Below are 23,080 nucleotides of genomic sequence, written 5' to 3'. Positions count from 1 at the left end.
TGATTTCTTCCTCGGAATAATAAACAAAAAATATTTTTGCTAACTCATTAATTTCTCCAATCTCTTCCAATGTCGATCCTTCATGGATTTATCCGCCATCAATTCCAACAAAGGACAAGTTTGATTGAAGTCATCGATTTTATTTTTCAAATCTATGAACGCTGGCCAATCTTTCATTCCTCGTGGCAACTTACGACACCTAAAATTTAAGTTATAATTATCAGCGCTCAATAAATCTACTACAATAATTACATTTGATACTTATTTCTTAAAACTTATCTAATTAAACTGACTTTTATTGTGGTATTTATATTTTTCCTTTTACTTACTTTTTTTATTTTTTTTTTATAAAATGTATCTTTGCTTAATATTACCTTAGATCGAATTCTGCTAATTGCGATACAATTTGTTCGATATCAATGGCCACCCATGGAGTTTCGAAGTAACCGTCAATAGAGTTCATTACAGCCAAATAAAGACTATATCTGTAACAAAACATATTGCATATCATAACAAAGACGTTATACATATTACAAATTTAAATATAGAACGGTATTATAATGAATTACGAACAGTTTGCTGAGCAAATTAAATTCTTTCTTCTTCTGATGAAGTATGGGATAATCTTTAACTTCCATACCAAATAATTTTTCACCGTTTGAATACATTTCGAATCGACGCCACAACTCATCAAATCTCGATTGAAACATAATAACTCTGAAATTGAAGAAATCTCAATACCAATTCTAACTGACTGTTACGTTGAAAATGAAACATGAGATAGATAGGTCATAGTAGATCAACAAACTGTGGTTAGCAGAACTGACAGTTGAAGAGACATAAACGTACCTATCACTAGCCTCTCTCGCCGTAAGTCCAGGCGTCATCGGTCCAAACGCGTCGTAATCAGCATCGAACTTAAGCACATCATTATTAAAAGCTGAAACGCCATCAGTCAATTCCTTTTGAAGAGGTCCTTGCATATCAACTATCCGTTGTTGGACTTGAGCAGCCTGTATAATTATACATTATATAACACTACTCTTTTTAACGGACTAGGATGCACGGTACAGTGTATAAGTTTTTTTTTGGATAAAGTGTATAGAGACTTTATCTAAATCGACAAAAAATACTATAATCTATGCACTCTTGGCACAAATAAAAGCAACAAAAAAAACTTACTATTAAAGAACATGTATTTATTGATTAAATAAAATATTAACCGTAGAGTAAATGGTATAAAAAGTATAAATAAGAAAATCTCTGAAATAAGGCATGAGTTTTTATATTTTCGAGTTACTGAGTGATATTTTTTAATTTTCTAAGCTATGCTATATAACACAATACATGAAAGTAAGTACCGATACAGTCTTGAATGATGAATCCTGGCTAAAATATATCTATTCACTACTTTACTTGAAGATTGTAATGCTTTTATTTAAAGTTAGCAGTCCAAAATACTGTTACATATTTTATAAGCACATTTTAAGAATAATTTCATAATCACTAATATTATTGTATAAGCGCGAAAGTGTAATTTTTACGTCTAAACTCAACCAATAATCATTACAATTCCATAAACATAATTTACATGAAATGACATATATATTTACATAAAATGGTATATAAAACATACATATAACATCCACAAACGCGGTTGAATCCAAAGGCACAAACTTACCGTAGTTAACATATTTTGGAAGGAATATCGCAATCCGTACACCATGTCAGCGTCTTCTTTCGGTATATCGACATTGAAATGACTAAAAGTACCGTAACTCTCTTCGATTAAATCTAATTCCACGTCCATTCTGAAATCCATTTTACCATTTTCTCAAATTGACGGCTTGACATTTATAAGTAACTTATGACTGATGATTTATTTTAATATTTAAATCACAACAACACAAAGCTTATAATACTACACTAATATAAATGAAATGTAATCATTTCTAAAGTTCCAATACAAAAATAACAATTTATAAAATCTACCCAATAAATTCCTCACGAATCATTTCCAAGCACAGCATTGCTACTCTGACATCGTCCAAGTCCTTAATCTTTTTGCTCATAGTCTTCATTCGGTCTTTTATAAATTGCATCAATTTAAGCACCCTCTCCTTATAAGCGTGACTCAATAATTTACCCAGGATTCTTTTCCATTCCACGGACTCAATATGTAAGGCCAATTTAATTTTATCTAAAAGAAAATTCATTCTCAAATTTTCGCTACTGCTTACAAAGATATTTTGTTATTAGGTTTACGATACCCATGTCTATCTGTATAGATCCGATGATATGCCTTTCAGGCAAATTAAGGACTTCCTCTGTTTGGCCTTCGTACTTCTTGAACATATCTCGTATGATAACATTCAAAGGATTCGTATCGACAAAATCTTGAACTATTTGCACCCTCTTTTCATCCCATAAGTGAGAAAATTTAGTGTACCCCTAAATAGAAAGTTTAAATTGAATTGAATAAAAATACCAAAAAACTTTTCTAACTAAATACAAATATTTTATGAATCTATCTTCTACATTAATATCACAAATATGAAAGTAACTTTGTCTGTCAGTCTGTCGCATTTTACGGACAAACCACTGAATCGAATTTGATAAAATTTGGTGTGAAGCAAACTTGAACTCTAGAAACGACATAGCCTACTTTTTGCCTGACACGTGAGAACCAACACCCTAAAACACGAGCGAAAGCGCGGTCGACTACTAGTATATAATATTGCTACATAAGACGGTACATACAGTTAACAATTTCTCAATATCCGGTTTATACATGTACATCATCCCCTGTAACGCCATGACCGCTCTCACAATATCCTTGTGTTCTGAGACCATTCGAAAGTAATTTCTGATTCCTATCATATTTGAACCGGACCTGGAGCCGGCTGAAAACACATCATATATATGTCATACAAAATGTAAAAGTGAAATCATTGAAGTAAAATATCTAGCATAAAGTTAAAAAAATCATTTTACGTATAATAAAACGATATCATATTATAAAGATATAAAAAATACAGCAATGACAAATTCTTGCAACAAAATAGACATAGTCACATAAATAACATTTGTGTATCTTACCACTAACGCTTCTCGTGGCCGTAAGGGAGTTTGCATTCATTCTCTCTTTCTTAATTTGATCTTGCTGACCCCACATAAACACGCTGCGATGTATGTCCATTATACAATTTAACACAACCTAAATAATAACGCAAATAAATAAACAAAGTAATATGTATGTACCTACATACATAATATCTATGTACTTTTTCTCTATACTAGATTTATAGTACCTGTGAGAAAGCAGACTGGATTTCTTCTAAAGACGGCTTAATCAGTATTTTTGGAATTTCCAAAAACATCATCGTCAACATAAGTGGATTCAATTTCTTTTGCTCTTCAGGATCAGTGGTCATTGTTAGAAAACTGTCATTTAATAAAAATAGGAATTGAACCGTCTATTATATAAATGTAAAAACTGTTAAAAAACATCAATAAGTTTAGAGTCAGTTACGTTAACTTAATCCAAAAATCTGCCTACAAGAAGTTTTAGAGTCCCTACCTGAGTCATTTTAAGGTACTCAATTATGGAACTATAACTAATCTGAATTCATCCAATTTTCGGTAGATGTGTTAACAAAGACAGGCAGGTAGGTACTAGATGTAATAAGTTATTGGTCATAAGTATAAAGTGTTATCAATTACCTCGACACTGATGCTCTTTTCCTCAACAAATCTAAACTCTGCCTTGTACATTTTATCAGAGATTCTAAACACTTCGTAGCGAAATAAGCAAACAGTTCGTTACACTCATTTATCGCAGGCGTAGTATCAAATCGATCCGGATTCTCAATTTCCATGAAAGCTACATGGAAAATGTATGTAACATTAACATAACTATTTAATTAAATTATCATTATTCTAATAATTGTTATGTTTTTTTTTCTAATAAACTTATATCCTGTGTATATAATATAAATAATGAGTGTTGATTTCGAAAAAAAAATAATACCAGCATCTTCAGGAAACACTCTTGTGGCTGAAGTGACTTGCTTAAGAGCTTTATCTATATCCAACCTAAAATACATAGTAAATAATAATTAATATTGCATTCACATTAAATCCAAGACCCATTAAAGAATATTTGTACTGTTTTGGACGTTTCAGAAAAAAGCTTTTATCTTATATTTTAAATATATCATAAAATAGGTAAAAATCTCATTGTATTTTATGTTTGAGAAGCAAATAGTAAATACATACCAATTATCTTTGAGATCACGAATCTGCTGAGAAGGAACACTGTTCAAAAATTTATTTATAAGCTCTATAACAGCAATTTCAGCATTCCAAGACTTTTGTTGCAAATCCAGTGCTGCAAAAAATCGAAATGCACGTAGTGGAATACTATATAGAAGTCAATTTAAATTATGTTTTATCATACCTATTTCATCTCGTCTTATGAGATTATCTTCATAAAACGCGTTCGGATCAACAGCTTTATTCGGAAGGTACACTAATAAAGTTTTAGTTATCGATTGCAATATAGCATCGATACGAGCTTCTTTGATGTCCACTACCTAGCAATAAATAACAAAGTCGACATTTTAATTTTCATTAATATATATGTCACCGTAAGATTACGAACATTGTTAGATTACAATCTATATCGTCAAATTGTAAACTGTCGAAATAATATGAACCGTGAAATATGATTGCAATTTAGCGCATTATTTTTCGCGATATATTTTAATCGATCGAAGTTAAAATGTTAGATCAACTGTTAGATCAAGAACAATCTGTCCTGTGTCAAATTCTCAAATGTCGATAGCTCTTACTGATTGGCCCGTCTTATTAAGAGAGACCAATCATAATTATGTCACCGTTATTATTAAGTAGTTTACAATATATCGAAATAAAATTCAGTTAAATTATAGAAAGTCTAAACTAACGTAAAGTAATGTAAGTAAATTGGTGGATGACCATATAAGAATTATTTCAATTTTAACCAAAATATAATACTTATAATGATACCTCTTTAACAAAAAGATCCACTTCATCTAATATTCGTTCAATATTATCACAATATGAACCAATTTCTAAGGATGTCCAAGTTATGATGGACAAGCCTGGTTGAAACGCATTATCCAACTTGATTAATTGGGCACGTAATAAAGGAAGGTAAAGTTTCGGCATACTCCTGCAATTGTTCGTTTTACAAAGTTATCTTTAGCCAAAAAAATATTCCTACCGTTAATACATAATAGGTATTCCTATGCTCGCTTTGAAAATTGCAAGAACATTTGATGTCGCTATATAATACGTCTATGATCGTTAGCTACTCTAGTAACTGTAGTTTAACGGCCGTTTGCAATAATCTATCTAAACCTTGTTTCAGTAACTAAAGATAACCAAATCTATCCTTCTGCCTTTACTTTGTTTTCAATTACCTATCAACGGTTAGCATTTCCTATCGATACTAGCTATCAAGAACAATCTGACATGGAAAAATGATATCAAGGAGTGAGTTTATTTGCCTCAAAACTTTTCACATTTAGATTTGGCTACAATAAAAAAATAGTCAGGTGCGTTTATAGTGGTAAAAGGTACATTAATCATTCTCATATTCGTATATAAATTTAATATAGTCATTGTATATTCAATGAAATTTAACACAATCCATTGCGTGTATAGCGCTTTGTTTATTTAAAATAAAATTATTAAAAAAATTCTACCCGTATATTCTCGTTTCGAATATAAAAACTTTATGGAATTATTTTTTTATTCGTTTGCAGACTCACCGCCAGTCTGGAGATTGTGTTTCGTTTGCACATATTATCTATATCAGGTATATTTAAACTATCAGTTACAAAACACATATCACACAGCAGACAAGATACATATCCATCTCGAAGATTTTATCATAGAAGATCGCATATTTCAATCATACACGAGAATTGTAGTCGCAATTTAGTGATTATAAGCCTTTCCATACATAAATACAGAATAAATTTGCAAAACTTGTGATTTAAAATTTTATAATAAATAACTAACCTTCTTATCTGATCATTACGATTCACTAAATATTTAATCCGTTCATAGTCTGCAAATATCTTCTCTTTACAGAAAGCCACAATCTGAGCTGTGTCAGGAACACCTTAAAATTTCGTAATAGTATAAAAAAATTACTACCCAAATGAATGGTAAATTCATCCACATTATCAAGCATTAAAAGTCTATCCTGTAGAGTAAAGTAGCAGATCAGTCTCACAGTCCAACAGTAGGTTGGACTTATTTCACCATGCAGTTCCAATGATTGTTGATGTGGCTTGGTTAGATTCCTATGGTATGGTATGGTATGGTGATATATAGTAGATTTTCTCACATTATTTTCCTTCATCATCAAGTAAGAGATTAATTATAACACAAAACAAAAACATAAAAAATCGATAAACCAGCAATAATTGGTAAATGTAAATGTTTTACATGTTTCAACCACTGCGCCATCGCCTATTTTTTATCAGCTATTTGTCAGAAATTATGGTATGATTAATTTTATTCGTCATACATAAAAATGGATAAAAAATACAGTATGCTACGCTAAATACTGGCACTTACTCAGCCCCAACTGCCACATGTACTCGACTTCTCGTATGCACTCCGGTATGTAAATATTAAAATTTACAATATACCTATTGGTCACTGGGTGGCGAATCAGTAGAGGCGATACCAGTCCTAATCTCACCTGTATAACAACACATTTTGCTAAAATTCTCTTCATCCAATTATTGGAAACACTTCATTAAGATTGTCCAGACAAATTTTCAAAATTTCGAAAAGTACCAAGATGTGATCAAACAATACCCTTACCTGTCCCACATTTTCTGTCCATGCATAATGATATATGTACTCGAATTCCGTAAAAACAATGCACATTACATTAAACAGTTTTATGCACCTCTGCGTGTTCTAAATTAAAAAAAAAGACAATATTACAGTCCAAAACTTAATCACACGATGAACATAAATGTCTAATATTACCATGTGCGTGATAACTTCATGATGTTTCATAAACTCTTTCATTGGATACTTAATATTCTTATCATAAAATCGTATCCACATTACTCTACCGGATACAGGAGGCATATTTCTTGGTAGGTCAGGATTTTCTCGTTCTTCATTGTATCTAAAAAATATTTAAGGAACCTAACAATTACCTCATATTGAGTATATCTCTTTGTGTGAGGAAGGATTTGACAGAAATAAATGTGAACGATCAGAAGACGAATAATGTAATAAGCAAATAGGAGGATGGGACGAATAGCTACTGTATTCTGTGCCAACCCCTAATAATTTGGAACAAGGTCAGGTAGAAGATCTATTTGCCATAGAATTCGAAAATTTTAGAATAGTCGGAATTAGTTGTAAAATGGAAATGTGATTAAAATTGTCCAAATTTTTAACATAGGTATTTTGCAACTTCCTACCTGTCACGAATAGACTCGATCTCACCGGTATATTTGCTTATCAGATCATAGTATTGATCCTCTAAATACAAACAGTCAAGCTTAAGCTTTTTGAATCTTTCAAGCAAGTGTAACGCGATCTCTGTTGTAGGACACTTATTCACACTCTGCAACGAATAAGCATCAAGTAGCGTATATAAATATAACTAATCATAATGAGCAAAGACTGCAAAAATAACCAAATATATATAACAGACATTGATTAAATATATTCCCATTTTTTGCAAAAATAACTGTAGACATTCGGCTTGAATGGCTTTGATCTCTTTAATGGTTTCATTTGAGGTTTGCATTTGGAAGCTTCCTCATTATACAGGGTTATTGGTAACTCGATGTATTCCGACGAGGTAATAGGGGTGACTATTTGCGATAATTTTAACCCCCATACGCATGATGCAAAAGTGAACATTTTATGGTAATCATTTTTTTTAGATTTTTCTAAACAAATCCAAAATATAACTCAAAAAAAAAAGTGTCAATATTAAATGTCAATTTTAAAAACACAGGACCTTTTAAAACTGGATAAAAAATACTGACTAGTGAAATATAAGGTTATTACGTTTTACGGAAGGAAGTAGTTACCGTTATCATAAAATTCTCCAAGAGTAGCTCCTGTGTCGCAATGCTGTCTTTGTACAATTTATAATCTTTGTCGAAATCAGGTCGCCTTAAAAAATATTTAATTAGGCGCTGAACACACACATATCAAATATATTTTTTTTTAATTGAAGAACAAATATAAAAAGAAAGATTCTTATTTGTATTCCTCTAGGGACGATATAGTTCTCGGATTTTCTCCAATATAATATACACGTATTATACAGATAAACCATTCACTACAAATCAGTGTATTTTTTATGGAATAGGTTGGCGAACGAGCACATGGGCCACCTGATGGTAAGTAGTCACCATCACCCATAGACAATGACGCTGTAAGAAATATTAACTATTCCTTACATCGTCAATGCGCCACTAACCTTTGGAAACTAAGATGCTATGTCCCTTGTGCCTGTAGTTACACTGGCTCACGCACCCTTCAAACCGGAACACAACAATACTGCGTACTATTGTTTAGCGGTAGAATATCTGATAAGGCGGGCTTGCACAAAGCCCTACCACCAAGTAAATATATATTGATGAAATTCACATTAATCCCTATTGGGCAGCTTGAAAGATCTAAGCGTTTTATACTATGAAGATGTGAATACCTGTGATCCAAAGCATCGTAGGTTTTTGATGAAATAGCCTTGAAGAGTTTGTTGAAATTTACCGCAAACTCCTCAATGCCTTCTAAAGTCGTCTTATTAAGAACATAATACGTTATATACGTTTGAAACAGATCTACAATCTGAAAAAAAATATCTATCACTATTATAATATAAAGAGATTATCGTAAGAATACGTTTAAATTTTTTTAACCTATAATAAATATTAACAAGGCTGTTAAGACGAAATTAAAAAAAATAAAGCTTTTGCTGTAGACACTGTTTTTCTTTGATAATATATTTTATATTTCATATTTTTGAACATAAATTATACTTTAATAGTAACTTAAACATCTACCTTCAATAATCTTTTCCGAAACGTTTCAAACTTTCCAAAAATGTACATTTCAGAACAATCAAACGGTCGTTCATCGGCCGCCTCCATCATCTCTAATTGAGTTTCATTGTAACATTCCCGATAAAAGTTGTACAGGTCCAAGCATAACTGAAAGCATCGACAAAAGTACTTTTAGTGTTTATTACTATCCTAAATATAATTTTTCTATGTAGGTCATAATTTTATCAGATGTACTTTAAATCTCGTCAAATACTCGTAATTTGAAGAAATCAAATACAGGATTTACATTTTAATCAACCAAATTGGAGTAGAGTAGCACTTTTGGGCCTTAAATGACCTTTATTAAGAGGAAAGGTTACAATAGAAAAACAAAGATAAATACTTCTAACGTTATACTTTCTTCAATTTATTGACGAGCGGAGTTTCGGTTGACTAAATCAGATTTATTTTTATGATTTATTCTAAATCCAATAGAAGAAAGCAGCATCGCATTTAAAGGTAAAATAAACAATACGATGTAATAAGACTACACATTAAAAAAAGAGATTTATCTTTAACTAAAATAAACGAATACCTTAGCCTTTTTAATAAATCTGAGTTTGTCCTGATTCCAGATTGTCTTTCTGTCACCGTTAGTTAAATAATCCATGCACATGTTGAGAATCTGATTGGTGACCTTCACGAGCAGAGTGGATATCTGCTTGGTGGTATTGTAATATCTAGAGGTTGCGTATACCATTCGAACGGTGTACAAAAGCCCAGGTATAAATTGTTGCATTGTTAGTGGGTCGCACCTTTAGCAGGATTCAATAGATGTTCATTATTAACGGACATACATTAAGTGACTTGATGTAAGAAGAACATTCAAAAATGTACCTATAAAGAGGTTCGCAATACTTCTCTAAGGCATATAGATATTTTACATTATCAAATGCTTCGTTATAATAATCTGTTACTTGATTATCGATGAGCCTCCATTTCTAAAAATTACAAATGTAATAAAGCCACATTATTCTCTAAAAACCTATAAACATCTAAAAACCTATATTAGATGTCAATAAAAATATATTTACTAATATTGTATTATGTATTTTCTTATTTCTTGCAGAGAAATCTGACTAAAAAATGTATTTGCGTGAATCGTTTACAGAACTATACCAGTTAAATAATGGTGATTATAATAAGGTTATAGCTTGGAACTTCAAAATAGACATAGGTATGTAAATTATTCCATTTACAGTATAATGTGGAAGCTACAAGATTTATAAATGACAATAAAAAGAAAGTCATAAATATTAGTTCAATAAAAAAATCCAATTTCTTTGGTTTATTCTTTCATGTTCTCGTACTACCAATTCCAAAAACTTTATTACAATCTTAAATAATCTTATATTAAAGTTACAACGATTTAAAACAAAATGATTTTAATATTACCACTATACATTGGTAACTTAAAAGTAATCTGGTCTTTTATTGCTGAAAAAGGAGTGCAACTCGATCTCCAAAAATCTGATCACCTTAAATGTTGAATTACAGAGGTTATTAGTTTTATCTGAAATTACCTTAATGAGCTTAGACTTTGCTCGGATCAACGTATGTATATACATCTGACAGGGATCGCATTTAATGTGTTCTATAATCGAAGTAAAGGAAGTGAGCTGTCGACGCCAATGATCTAGCTCAGCTAGTGGTCCAATATTCGAAGGCTCTCGGCGTAGTTGCTGACTTTGCACCAGAACCTAAATATTTTAACTTATATAATGTTTTGAACAACCTACCTAATACCACAAGAATAAAATATATATATGAGACAACATCACATATATTACTTTGATCCCAATTTAAGTAGCTAAAGCACTTGTGTTATGGAAAATCAGAAGTAACGACGTCACAAACACCCAGACCCAAGACAACATAGAAAACTACTGATAATCTACATCGACTCGGCCGGTAATCGAACCCGGGACCTCGGAGTGGCGTACCCATGAAAAGCGGTGTACTCACCACTCGACCATGGAGGTCGTCGAAAAACCTATCCTGTGACAAAACAATAACCATTTAATAAAATATTTTATGGATATATTATTGGTTTGGGTGCTGGTGATCTTTTCAGTATGATTTAATAATGGCTTACTATACAAATATGGCTTGAAAATAAGTAAAAGTCTTATGAACATTTTTGAATAAATACCACCCGAACAGATACTATAAAAATCGCTAACCCCTATTCAATAAATCATAGCATACCATCATTATCTGTTTGACCCACTGTTTCACGAAAGAACAAATTTCTTCTAGCACGTGGGTTTTTGTAACCGCTAATTTCATTTTTTCTTGATCAGCCAGTTCTTCTTCGTATAATGTCAAATTTATTTTAAACTTCGTACAACAATCCAAATCTATTTTCGTTTCTGGTAAATTAAAATAATAAGTAAACATAACTTAGAACAACGACAACAACCTGTCAATTTTCCACTGCTGGTCTAAGGCTTCATCTCTCTTCAGGAGAAGAGTTTTTGGAACATATTCCACCACGCTGTTCCAAATCAAATGCGGGTTGGTGGAACAGACATGTGACAGAATTTCTATGAAATTAGACACATTCAGGCTTCCTTACGATGTTTTCCTTCGCCGCCGAGCACGAAAAGAATTATAAACACAAATTAAGCACATTAATGTTCAGTGGTGCTTGCCTGAGTTTGAAAACACAATCGTAACGACACTCAACGCAAGATGCACGCGCTCTAACCACTGCGCCATCTCGGGTGATAAATATTGGCCATTTTAAATATATACCATACAAGTTGGGTTAACTTACTTGCTAAATAATCAATAAACAACATTATCTTTGATATGTAGGTCTTTATTTTGTCTTCACTTTTAGGGTTAGGTGGGTTCAAATCTCCCCAAGCCTGGCAAGCTTGTAAAGCTGGTACGTAAACACGTTGCATTGTTTTAAATATACCGGATACGACGTTTTCAGTTTCTTGATTCATATCAAAGATAACCAGAAAAAAATCCTAGAAATATGTAATCACAAAAATTGGAATGCTTACAATAATATAAATGTTAAAGTTACTCTGTCTATCTGTCTGACGCTCTTTTACTACCATACCGTTGAACCAATCTTGATGAGATTTGATATTATGTTAACTTGAACTCCAAGGAAGGAGGCTTACTTTTTTGCCCCGCACATGACAACTAAACTTCTAAAAACCTCTAAACGCGAGCAACGTCGCGGTCAACAGCTATTTTGTAAGTAAATTTACTATCAAATTAAAATCACATGCTCATGCATGCAATAGTTAAACATGTAATAACATTACGGTATTTTTTTAAAAAGATTCAGTATCAGTTACATGGCACTAAATATAATTATATAATAAAGATAGTTTCATTTTTTATTTGAGGTCTGTAAGGTAAATTTAAGTAAATATTTTCTTACGTCCGCCACTGTTTTCATGTCGACAGCTTTATTTTTAATTCTGTACATTGCTACGCACATCCCTTCTGTTCCTATTTTAGCAGTGTCGGAAATATATGTTCTTTCCATTTTGCCCTTTTGATTGGGAACATACCTGCCAGATTCTTTAAATAAAAGTAATTAAATAAATCGTGGAGTTTTTTTTTTTTTGGTGAGTACTCATGTGACGAGACATATACGTCCTAAATTACTTTTGATTTGGTAAGATGGATATATGCTTACCCATTTTCAGGGGCGGTAATAAAGCATCACATAGAACGAAACAGTTCCTACCGCCTTCAACTAAAGCACTGTCTAAAATATCAATATGTATATCGGCATCAAATACACCATCCTGAAAAAGTATTTACAATTTTTTTAGTTACAATATAATTAAAAAAAAAAGGAAATAGAAAATAGAAGGAAGTATATCTGTTACCAATATATATTCAACGGGTTTATTTAACATCGCTGCTGCACTCTCCAATAAGAATCTACTTTGCGACTTCAATCCTCCTACTCTATTATTTCGAGCTTCTTTCGCTTTAGCCTAAAATATCATTTATTTAATAAACTAGGATAATTAAATGAAACTCATTCAGTTAATTGACAACTTTATTTACTTGTTTGTCCTTGTAAGACTCGTGAGCTAAATTCAATGTACTCATTGAAACTTTACTTTTCTTCTGAATGTCTTTCAGTCTTGAAGAAACATCGAGAATAGCGTCTAATGCAGTCCTATCTATGTCAACGATCTGTGTGGACGTTCCAGGTGTTGCTGGATACATAGACTGTTTTCTCGACATCCTTCTCGAAATGTCATCAATTTTTGAAGCAGCATGCTCTACATCTTCCGCATGTCCTTCAGCAGCAGTTGCCGCTTCTGCCCCTTCAGACGTTTCGGGTGGGGCATCTGGCGGTTTCTCCTCAGCTTCATTAGACATTTTTTAATATTTATACAATAAAATATGAAATTACTTCAATTATTTTATATTTATAAATGATCACTATAAGACGTTCTGATCTTTTTGATAACTTTTATGACAGTTTCTTTCCTTCTTATAATTAATTCCAAATTTAAAAAACACAATTTTTTTGACCATTAAAGTATTTACAAAAATGGGAAAAATCTAAATTAAGGTTTTGTAATGATCTTAGTAATAAAAATCTTCAATATATTTTTAGTACCTTGAAAAATTAACATAAATCAATAAATGTGCTTCGTATGTATGTTACTCACAAATGTAACTTAATAGACATAAATGAGATAAATTATTTCTTACTCTGCGTGCCAAACAGCAATGTGAATCCTTAGAAAACAAAATGACCAGATATTTTTATGCGTTTTTATAATACTTTATGAATAACGTTTGTTTTTATTTGTAAGAATTACATATTCCTAAACGATATCCCTATCGATAAGCGCCAAGAAATGTCAAATTGTTACGCGCGCTAAACTGTCAAATTGAAATAAATGTAAACAAGTTTATGTTAGTTACTTTGGAAAAAATTAAGAACTAGTTAGGTATATAAAATGCGTCGCAATTGGAGGGGTCGTTATAAAAATAATTGGAATCGAAATAATAGAACAAATAATGCTTCTGATAATCGAAGCCTTAACAATTCAACATCGTCAACTTTATTAACGTCGAGTGCATCCAGGTCTTCAAGAGCTCCATCAAATCAATTACCGATTGTAATACCCATATACTCAGATAAAAATGCTTGGAAACTATATTTTCCATCTCAAGGTGATATGGTGTTTATAATATTGTAGACCCTATACATATTTTATATTGGCGTTAAAATAAATGATATTTTTTTCAGAGCAATCTTCGAATCAGGAAATAGCTAAAAATATAGAAAGCTTTCATGCCTACATAGAAAAAAATAGAAGTTTATTTGATTTAGAAAAAATAGATCAGACACGCAGTGTGTCTTTGGATGTGCAAAGCTTAACAAATGACATGGATTTTAAAAACTCCTGGGCTTCCTTTCAAAATGATTTATTTGAGGACCCAGACACAACACTTAGGATTTTGGAATATACTTTACATGAGGTTACCTATTTTACATACATCACTCTTGTTATTTCTTTAATTAAATATAATTACATTTTATAATTTATTGTATTTGCAGACACTTAAATGTGAATCTCGTATAAGGGTTAGAATATTAAACTATGAACCAATTATCCCAATAGCAAATTTAAAAGTTAATTACTTTGGTATGTATATTAACATTTGAATATATTATTTAATTAAAAAAAGCAAAAACCCATAAATATTCTAATACAAAAAGGTAAAAGGTTTCCTCTTCTCCTTCTCTCTCTCTCTCTCTCTCCTCAGAAGACTGGGGAGAGAGTATTAGAGTTGATGAATATAATCACATTGAGATCATCTATGCTTGCCTAGATTAAACTCTGTGATTAGCTAAGTTCTATCTATATAGACACGAAGGTAAAAAAAATAACATTATATTAAGTTTATTTACCGGTGTATGTCTAATTTTCAGGAAAACTAGTAACAATAAAAGGCACTGTCATAAGAGTAGGCAGTGTTGGTCTTATATGCACTTCAATGGCTTTCGAATGTTCTAGTTGTCATGGGACACAAGCTGTAATGCAACCTCAAGGTGTATTTACAGGTCTGTCAATTACTCTATCAGTTCTTAAAATACTCAGTCACTACCAGATCTATTGCGATGAGCTCAAAGAAACAACTTAATTTAATAATCTCTTTTGTATTAACTGGTTCTAAAGAAAAATTTAAAAATAATCTTTAAATATTAAAACAATTATTAAATATTTAGTAGAGTGTTTTTAATGTGGTATCTGATTTCGTTTTATTTCTAATCATCTTGCAACTAAAACACCTTGTAAATATATTTTTGAGTCTAGTTTTGGGTTAATATTTTTCTACATTATTTTTTTGATTTGCCTGTCATTGATGTATGCAAATATTGTATTTGTACCTGCAATTTTAATAAATACAATGTACATGTACATAGTGATTTTTTGTTTGTTTTTACAGCTCCAAATTTCTGTCAAAGTTGCAAAAGTGTTTTTTGATTTGCCTGTCATTGATGTATGCAAATATTGTATTTGTACCTGCAATTTTAATAAATACAATGTACATGTACATAGTGATTTTTTATTTGTTTTTACAGCTCCAAATTTCTGTCAAAGTTGCAAAAGTGGACACAAATTTGAGCCATTGCAATCTTCTCCATTCACAAATACCACTGACTGGCAAATAGCTAAAATACAGGAGATACAATCACAGGTACTAAAATTTATACTTATATGTTATACACAGATTGCAACTTTATCTATTAAAAATTATATTGAATAATTAGGAAAATTTTATCACATATGCTTATTACTTTACTTTGTTTGTTATATTTTCAGAGCTTGTCGGGAACCATACCTCGCACTGTAGAAATAGAACTTCAAGGTGATTTGGTTGGCAGTGCATGTCCTGGGGATGTCCTATGTGTTACTGGCATAGTACAGGTACACTTTTAATAGCATAAAGTTTTATACTATATACAAGACTTACTATTCACTATTTATTAGATATCTTTGGTCAGTAATTCAATTTCAGTAGTTAGTATTTTACATAAATCTGAAAAAAAATCTCTTTATAATAATAGGCAAAAATTGATTTAAGAGTCCAAATTGAAACTGAAAGAGTGCCTGTGAATAAAAATGATAACATTTTAAATATCTCTCATTAATTTTGTTTTAGGTTCGTGGCGAAAGTAAAGGCGGTGAAGACGGCCGAAGAGCCGCTAGACTACTACAATTATATGTAGAGGCGGTTTCTATACACAGTCAGAGAAACCTAAGTAATCCAACATTATCTTTTACTTTGAAAGATTATTATGCAATTCAGGTATATTTAATTGTGTTTTGCATGTTAAAAATTTTATTACAAAATTAAAAATTAAGCTTTATAATTATAATACTTAACGTTTTATTGATGACTTTTTGTTTTATACATTACTAATTATTTAATAATGTCATTTTTGAGCACTTAGATATGTATTTTTTTTAAAAAAGTAAGTTCCAAAGTAATGATTTAGATAATAACAATTATTTTTTTCCTCTATAGGAAATTCATGCTTCAGATAATGTATTTAGACTTTTGGTTCATTCCCTATGCCCAACAATATTCGGCCAAGAGGCTGTTAAAGCTGGCCTTATATTGGGCCTTTTCGGCGGAACGGAATTTGAGAATGGCACGAGGTCAAACCCTCACGTGTTAATCGTCGGAGATCCTGGACTAGGAAAGTCACAGTTATTGCAAGCTGCGGCGCACTCTGCTCCTAGAGGTACAAAACAGTTTTATAGTCAATTGGACGTAAATACCTACCAATATGTTATCTGGCTGAGCCAAATTCGAATTTGCAAATCATGGATAAACAAAAAATATGTTAAAATATTAAGTATATATATTTTTTAATTTTCCCGAAAAATATGCTAAATCACAAAATGTATTATTGAAAAATATACCCTAAGTTTTTTTTTTATGGTATGGGTTGCCGGACGAGCATATGGGCCATATGATGGTAATTGGTCACCATCACCCATAGACAATGACGCAGTAAGAAATATTAACTATTGTTTACATCGTCAATGTGCCACCAACCTTGGGAACTAAGATGTTATGTCTCTTGTGCCTGTAGTTACACTGGCTCACTCACCCTTCAAACCGGAACACAACAGTACTGAGTACTGTTATTTGGCGGAAGAATAACTAAGTAATTCAAATGGATATTTTTAATAGTATCATATCTGTAGACTCTGGTATCAAAAGAGATCACGCTAAAATTCAAGTTTTCAGTACTTATGAACATATATTGATTATTAAATTATCAATTCTGAACAACCGAAAAAAAACAATAATATTCATAAATTTGATATTAGGAGTCTACGTATGTGGAGCATCCGCCTCAGCCGGAGGCCTAACGGTAGCTTTGGGCCGAGAACCCGGCGGCGACTTCGCCCTCGAGGCGGGTGCTCTGGTACTAGCCGATAAAGGTGTTTGCTGCGTCGACGAACTGGATAAGGTGAGTAATTAATTACAACATAATATACTCAACCCATCGCTAATTTCATCTCATCTCGAAATATGTCTCCATGTACCCAAAAATAATGCCATAAAGTAATGTTAAGGGAAAATGGATAACCTTCCCATTTTTATTTTCCTTTTCTACTCCTGTTCGAGGGATAAGCAAGAGACGCGTAACTTAGTCATAACTAACGTATGTGTGTGTGCAGATGGCCCAGTGGTTAGATTGCGTGCATCTAAACCGATGAGTTCGGGTTCAAACCCAGGCAAGCGCCACCATATATATATATATATGCTTAATTTGTGTTTATTATTCATCTCGTGCTCGGCGAAGGAAAACAACGTTAGGAAACCTGCAAATGTCCAATTTCATTGAAATTCAGCCACATGTGCGTTCCACCAACCCGCATTGAAATTTGGAAAAGCGTAGTGGAATATGTTTCAAAATCTCTCCTTAATGGGTGAGGAGGCCATAGCCCAGCAGTGGGAAATATATATGTCGGAGATTGGAAAACGGAACGTCAAATCCTAATCGATTTGGGCGTATTCGGACACAGTGGTGGACAACACTGAGATGGTTGACAGCTGACGGTTGCCAAGGGTTGTTTATATAGAAAAAGCAAAGAATTGAGGAATGTCCGACTTCTGAATATACATCATGGAAGAAGATCGCCCACAATCTCCAACGTTCCCTTCGTTATATATAATATACGGGCTGTTAGTGTACTGTAGTGTACTGTGTGCAGATGTGCGCGCACCACAGCAGCCTGCTGGAAGCCATGGAGCAGCGGCGCGTGAGCGTGGCCAAGGGCGGCGTGGTGTGCAGCCTGGCGGCGCGCGCCACCGTGCTGGCCGCCGCCAACCCGCGCGCCGGCTCCTACTGCCGGTACCACACGGAGCCGCCCTTTATTTTTTCGCTGGAAAAACGCTTTACGCGCTTCCCCCGCGTGATTGAGGTGGGGGTGTGTGGGACTCCCCGATTTCGCGGGTTTACCCACTAAAAAACCAGCGGTACCCACGCCACGGGATCGCTTACGCATGCCACCGTGACGCCCTGACGGTCGGCCCGCCTATGCGGGCCTACAACACCTGGGGGGGGATTCCCGGGGTACTGAAACCCCCCCCTGGTCCCTGCGGCGCCTATTGAGGCGGGGGGAGAAGGTAAGCGTAGCGCTTTTTCCTCTTCCCCGGTCGTCTACGCGGAACGGGTCTGCAGCGGCTTCCTTCTACGACATGACACTCTCGCAGAATGAGCGCATCTCCGACCAACACGTCTCACTGCTAAGCATTTCGTTGACGATTCTCGACAGCGAGAGGTCTCCGCCCATAGACGTCAAGGAGTGCCTCTGGGGACCCCACGCGGCACACTCAACACGCCCCCGCCCTACTCTAGCCCATTACTAGCCCTACTTCAAATCTTTGGGTCATTAGTTTTTACTTTATTTATATATATACTTTATAACGATAATTTTTTCTAATTATTTCAGATCAAAAACAGTCGCTGAAAACTTAAAATTAAATTCGGCACTTTTGTCAAGATTCGATCTAGTTTTCATATTACTAGATCAACCTGATGAGGTAAAATACACATACGAAACATATAAAATATACTTAAAACACATATTTGTAATATAACTATAACTATAAATATATATTTCAGAAAATCGACGCAATGTTATCGGAACATGTATTGGCACTACATTCGGGAGCGAAGAAAAAGAAAATGGCCGACGCTGAAACGAGTAAACTTAATTTGAGTATAGACTCCAGCCAAAGTGACGGAGAAGTTTCTCTAAGGTATGTTAACTTTATTTTACGAAGAAAGCATATATAAATTGAGATGAGCACTTGGGTTAATATACACAAAAAAAATTTGTTTTGTACAAATACAATATTGCCATTACAAAATATACCCACAAAAAGTGCTTGAAATACAAGTACAAATTATATAAATTTATAATATAAAAGTGCCATTAATACAATTTATATTCGTGATTTTTCTTACCCAAAACGTGAGATAAAGATGCAAAGAGTGGACGAATTATCGCAGGGTGATATCATTCGCATCATATAGGCGATTTGTATTTAAACTATATGTAACAATAATTAACTCGCACTTTATAAAACCAATTATTAACAGATATATTCATTTCACAGTAAAAAATTACGCCTAAAACCTGGCGAAGTCATTGACACTTTGCCATTAGTTTTACTCCGAAAATATATTGCATACGCAAGAAGGTACGTCCATCCTAAGCTGAGTACGGAGGCCGCAAATGTCCTTCAAGATTTCTATTTAGAACTCCGCAACAAACACCAAAACAATGACGGTGCACCCATAACAACCCGACAACTTGAAGCTTGTATAAGACTTACACAGGTGAGAAACAATAGATGTATTAACATTTGATATACGATACTAGATTTTCATTATAGTTTTACAGTATGTAAACATTTAAAATTAAATGTTAAAGAAATACTATTTGGCAACGTAGAAACTTAAGTTGAAAACTAAAAAGTTACTTAATACACGCAGTAAAGTAAAGTAACAGCCTGTAAATTTCTTACTGCTGGGTTAAGGCCTCCTTTCTCATTAAGGAAAGGGTTTCGAACATATGCCACCACGCTGTTCCAATGCGGGTTGGTGGAATGCACATGTGGCAGAATTTCGATGAAATTAAACACATGCAGGTTTCCTCACGATGTTCTCCTTCACCGCCGAGCACGAGATGAATTATAAAACACAAATTAAGCACATATATATAGTGATGCTTGCTTGCTTGTGAACCCGCAATCATCGGTTAAGATGCACGCGTTCTTACCACTGGGCCATCTAAGCTCAAATAACACGCAACTAGACAAAGCCCTACCCTCTTGTCAACAAAAGATCTGTAGCTTATATGGAAGTTTATTAGTGACACACATGTGACATATATACATGTGATACATGCTTTCCTTTCGATGTTTCTGAAGCTCGAGAAGAAATATTAGCAAGGTATATTGAGCACAGATAAAGTAATTACGATGAGCAAGTTAGGTTCAATCCAAAGCGCGTTAAAGACCATAATTGTTTTACAGGCGAGAGCAAGAGTGGACTTACGGGAAGAAGCAACCGTTCAAGATGCTAATGACGTCATTAGTTTAGTGAAACACAGTTTAATGGACACATTTAGTGATGAATTCGGTAATATAGAATTATCACGCTCAATCAATGGAAGTGGAGTTAGTTCTCGAAATAAGGTATTTTTCATGAATGAATTATATTCTACTTAAACAATAGGCTATTTGACAATGCGAAAAATAAATTGTGAATTATTGTAATCAGTGTGTATTATGAGTTTAAAAATGGTTATTTACTAACGAAACTCGAAAATAATACTTAATTTATTCAAAAATCAATAAATAAAAATGCATTTTTTCAAAAGTTTGTCACGTGACACAAAACGCTCCTGATTGGCCGGGCTTATGATGAAGGCACTTTCTTGTAAACCTTGTTTTTCTACTATATGTACCACAGATTAAAATACAGCAAACTGACGTCACCGACCCCATTGCAGCGCCATATTGTCCAAGTAGCGTTTTCGCGCGTTATTTAAATATGGAATTTTTAATAAGATATTTTTCGGCAAATATGTACTAGAAATAAAATAATCAACTTTTACTAGGTTTCTTAACCTCTACTAAATAATATAAAATGGATTTTAAAAACCAGTCAAATAGCCTATTCCATTCATCGGATATTTAAACATAAAAATGATTTAAGTATTTACCTTATATCTTTGTCAAACCAATATCTATATTTCAGAAGCTATTTAAATCGATTGAGAATATAATTATTTTATTTATATATATATGAGAATATATCTCAATATTTTACTGAAAAAAAAAATCTACTGATACATATCATTAATGTTCAGATATGATATTTGAAGTAATATTTTGTCGTCTTTTTCAGGTTAAAAGATTCTTAGATGTCTTAAGACGTAGATCACACCAAATAAGCAAAGACGTATTCAGCAGACAGGAGTTGATACAAATACACAAATCAGCTGCTATTGCTGGTGACCCCAATGATCTGATTGAAGCAATGCACATACATTCGTACCTACTCCTAAAAGGATCCAATACATATCAATTAGTTGCCATTTAAAATACTTTTTTAAATAGTACAAAATAAATGTTTTATCTGTATATCTACTTATATTTAAATTACTTATGTTGATTTTCGTAATACATCGCCACAAAAACACATCAAGCCGTAAAATTAAATTTTAATCTTTTTTTGTTTCCGCAAAAACAGTGTCATTTCAGTGACGTCATAATGATAAAAACAACAGTCGTGTATATAGGACCGGCACGCATTCAACGTTAACAGTTAAATTGCATTAATACTATTGAATAAAAGTTCATATTCTAAATGAAAGTTGGTATTCAAAGGACAATTGTCTATCTGACGCCACACCGCCCACACGAACGCGGCTCGCATTTAGTCACGTGATACTTTAAACTACCGAAAATACCCTATCGTTAGTATTTATTAGAGACCCGTGTGATTTGTTAATTTGTTATTTGACTAATCACATACTCATTAAGTATACTTGCTGTGAGGAGTCAAGGGTTCATAATTATTAAATCTCTTAATTGCTCAAATATTACCCATAATCACACTGTAAATCTTTACATTATGTAAAGATGATTAATAACAGAAACTGGCAGAGTCGAGATGGCCCAGTGGTTAGAACGCGTGCGTCTTCACCGATGATTGCGGGTTCAATCTCAGGCAAGCACCTCTGATTCAGGTGCTTAATTTGTCTTTACAATTCATCTCGTGCTCAGCGGTGAAGGAAAACATCGTGAAGAAATCTGCATGTGACAAATTTCATAAAAATTCTGCCACATGTGTATTCCACCAACCCGCATTGGAACAGCATGGTGGAATATGTTCCAAATCTACTCCTCAAAGGGAGATGAGGCCTTTAGCCCAGCAGTGAGAATTTACAGGCTGTTGTTGTTGTTTGTTGTTGTTGATTAATAACAGAAAATATTTTTTTTCTTTATGACATAGGTGGCAAACGAGCAGGAGGCTCACCTGATGGAAAGTGACTACCACCGCCCATGGACATCTGCAACACCGGGGGGCTTGCAGGTGCATTGCCGGCCTTTAAGAAAGGAGTAATAAATACAATTTATTATTCTTATATTTGTGAGTAAAATCACTATGTGCTTTGCACAGGTATTATAATTACATAAACCAAGCTAAAAGAAACATCATGACTAATGTATTGACAATCCATGTTGATATGAAATTGGTATTTCATGTATGATAATTGATTTGTCATATCCTTCATCTAATTAACATACCAGCAAAAAATACTTCAAGTCATAAATAGAGATTCCATAAGATAATATAAATATAAAGGAACTTTACAGTATTTTGT

General features: G+C 33.2%; 2 protein-coding genes across 2 annotated transcripts in view; one reads left to right on the top strand and one right to left on the bottom strand.

The window, feature by feature from the left end:
• The window catches only part of LOC124534548 (dynein axonemal heavy chain 8), a 40,399-nt gene extending 26,787 nt beyond the window's left edge, over window positions 1–13,612 (bottom strand). Inside the window, exons 1-32 of the mRNA XM_047110487.1 lie at window positions 13,191–13,612; window positions 13,007–13,117; window positions 12,811–12,922; window positions 12,550–12,692; window positions 11,923–12,124; window positions 11,352–11,515; window positions 10,667–10,843; window positions 9,981–10,084; window positions 9,679–9,898; window positions 9,105–9,251; window positions 8,750–8,889; window positions 8,124–8,208; window positions 7,503–7,648; window positions 7,057–7,201; window positions 6,886–6,984; window positions 6,634–6,760; window positions 6,070–6,172; window positions 5,050–5,215; window positions 4,460–4,595; window positions 4,279–4,390; window positions 4,031–4,095; window positions 3,724–3,883; window positions 3,312–3,444; window positions 3,103–3,217; window positions 2,761–2,903; window positions 2,271–2,451; window positions 1,993–2,200; window positions 1,682–1,811; window positions 850–1,013; window positions 574–717; window positions 375–485; window positions 45–199 (exon numbers count right to left, since the gene is read on the bottom strand). Of these exons, the coding sequence (XP_046966443.1) occupies window positions 45–199; window positions 375–485; window positions 574–717; window positions 850–1,013; window positions 1,682–1,811; window positions 1,993–2,200; window positions 2,271–2,451; window positions 2,761–2,903; window positions 3,103–3,217; window positions 3,312–3,444; window positions 3,724–3,883; window positions 4,031–4,095; window positions 4,279–4,390; window positions 4,460–4,595; window positions 5,050–5,215; window positions 6,070–6,172; window positions 6,634–6,760; window positions 6,886–6,984; window positions 7,057–7,201; window positions 7,503–7,648; window positions 8,124–8,208; window positions 8,750–8,889; window positions 9,105–9,251; window positions 9,679–9,898; window positions 9,981–10,084; window positions 10,667–10,843; window positions 11,352–11,515; window positions 11,923–12,124; window positions 12,550–12,692; window positions 12,811–12,922; window positions 13,007–13,117; window positions 13,191–13,511 (4,669 nt within the window). The 5' untranslated portion in view covers window positions 13,512–13,612. The remainder of the gene's footprint in view (window positions 1–44; window positions 200–374; window positions 486–573; window positions 718–849; window positions 1,014–1,681; window positions 1,812–1,992; window positions 2,201–2,270; window positions 2,452–2,760; window positions 2,904–3,102; window positions 3,218–3,311; window positions 3,445–3,723; window positions 3,884–4,030; window positions 4,096–4,278; window positions 4,391–4,459; window positions 4,596–5,049; window positions 5,216–6,069; window positions 6,173–6,633; window positions 6,761–6,885; window positions 6,985–7,056; window positions 7,202–7,502; window positions 7,649–8,123; window positions 8,209–8,749; window positions 8,890–9,104; window positions 9,252–9,678; window positions 9,899–9,980; window positions 10,085–10,666; window positions 10,844–11,351; window positions 11,516–11,922; window positions 12,125–12,549; window positions 12,693–12,810; window positions 12,923–13,006; window positions 13,118–13,190) is intronic.
• Window positions 13,613–14,047: 435 nt separating this feature from the next.
• LOC124533594 (DNA helicase MCM8-like) lies at window positions 14,048–21,835 on the top strand. The gene is made up of 15 exons (XM_047108983.1): window positions 14,048–14,318; window positions 14,395–14,627; window positions 14,707–14,794; window positions 15,082–15,213; window positions 15,736–15,851; window positions 15,977–16,081; window positions 16,317–16,463; window positions 16,683–16,902; window positions 17,498–17,640; window positions 18,389–18,528; window positions 19,130–19,220; window positions 19,303–19,439; window positions 19,800–20,022; window positions 20,721–20,882; window positions 21,598–21,835. Exons 1-15 carry the CDS (start codon window positions 14,102–14,104, stop codon window positions 21,790–21,792), a joined length of 2,349 nt encoding a protein of 782 aa, XP_046964939.1. The 5' UTR covers window positions 14,048–14,101; the 3' UTR covers window positions 21,793–21,835.
• Window positions 21,836–23,080: the final 1,245 nt, after the last annotated feature.

Source organism: Vanessa cardui, chromosome 1, assembly GCF_905220365.1.
Source record: "Vanessa cardui chromosome 1, ilVanCard2.1, whole genome shotgun sequence".
Lineage (NCBI taxonomy): Eukaryota > Metazoa > Arthropoda > Insecta > Lepidoptera > Nymphalidae > Vanessa > Vanessa cardui.
Note: the sequence above shows the minus strand (reverse complement) of the source record. Positions and strands in the feature narration are given on the sequence as shown.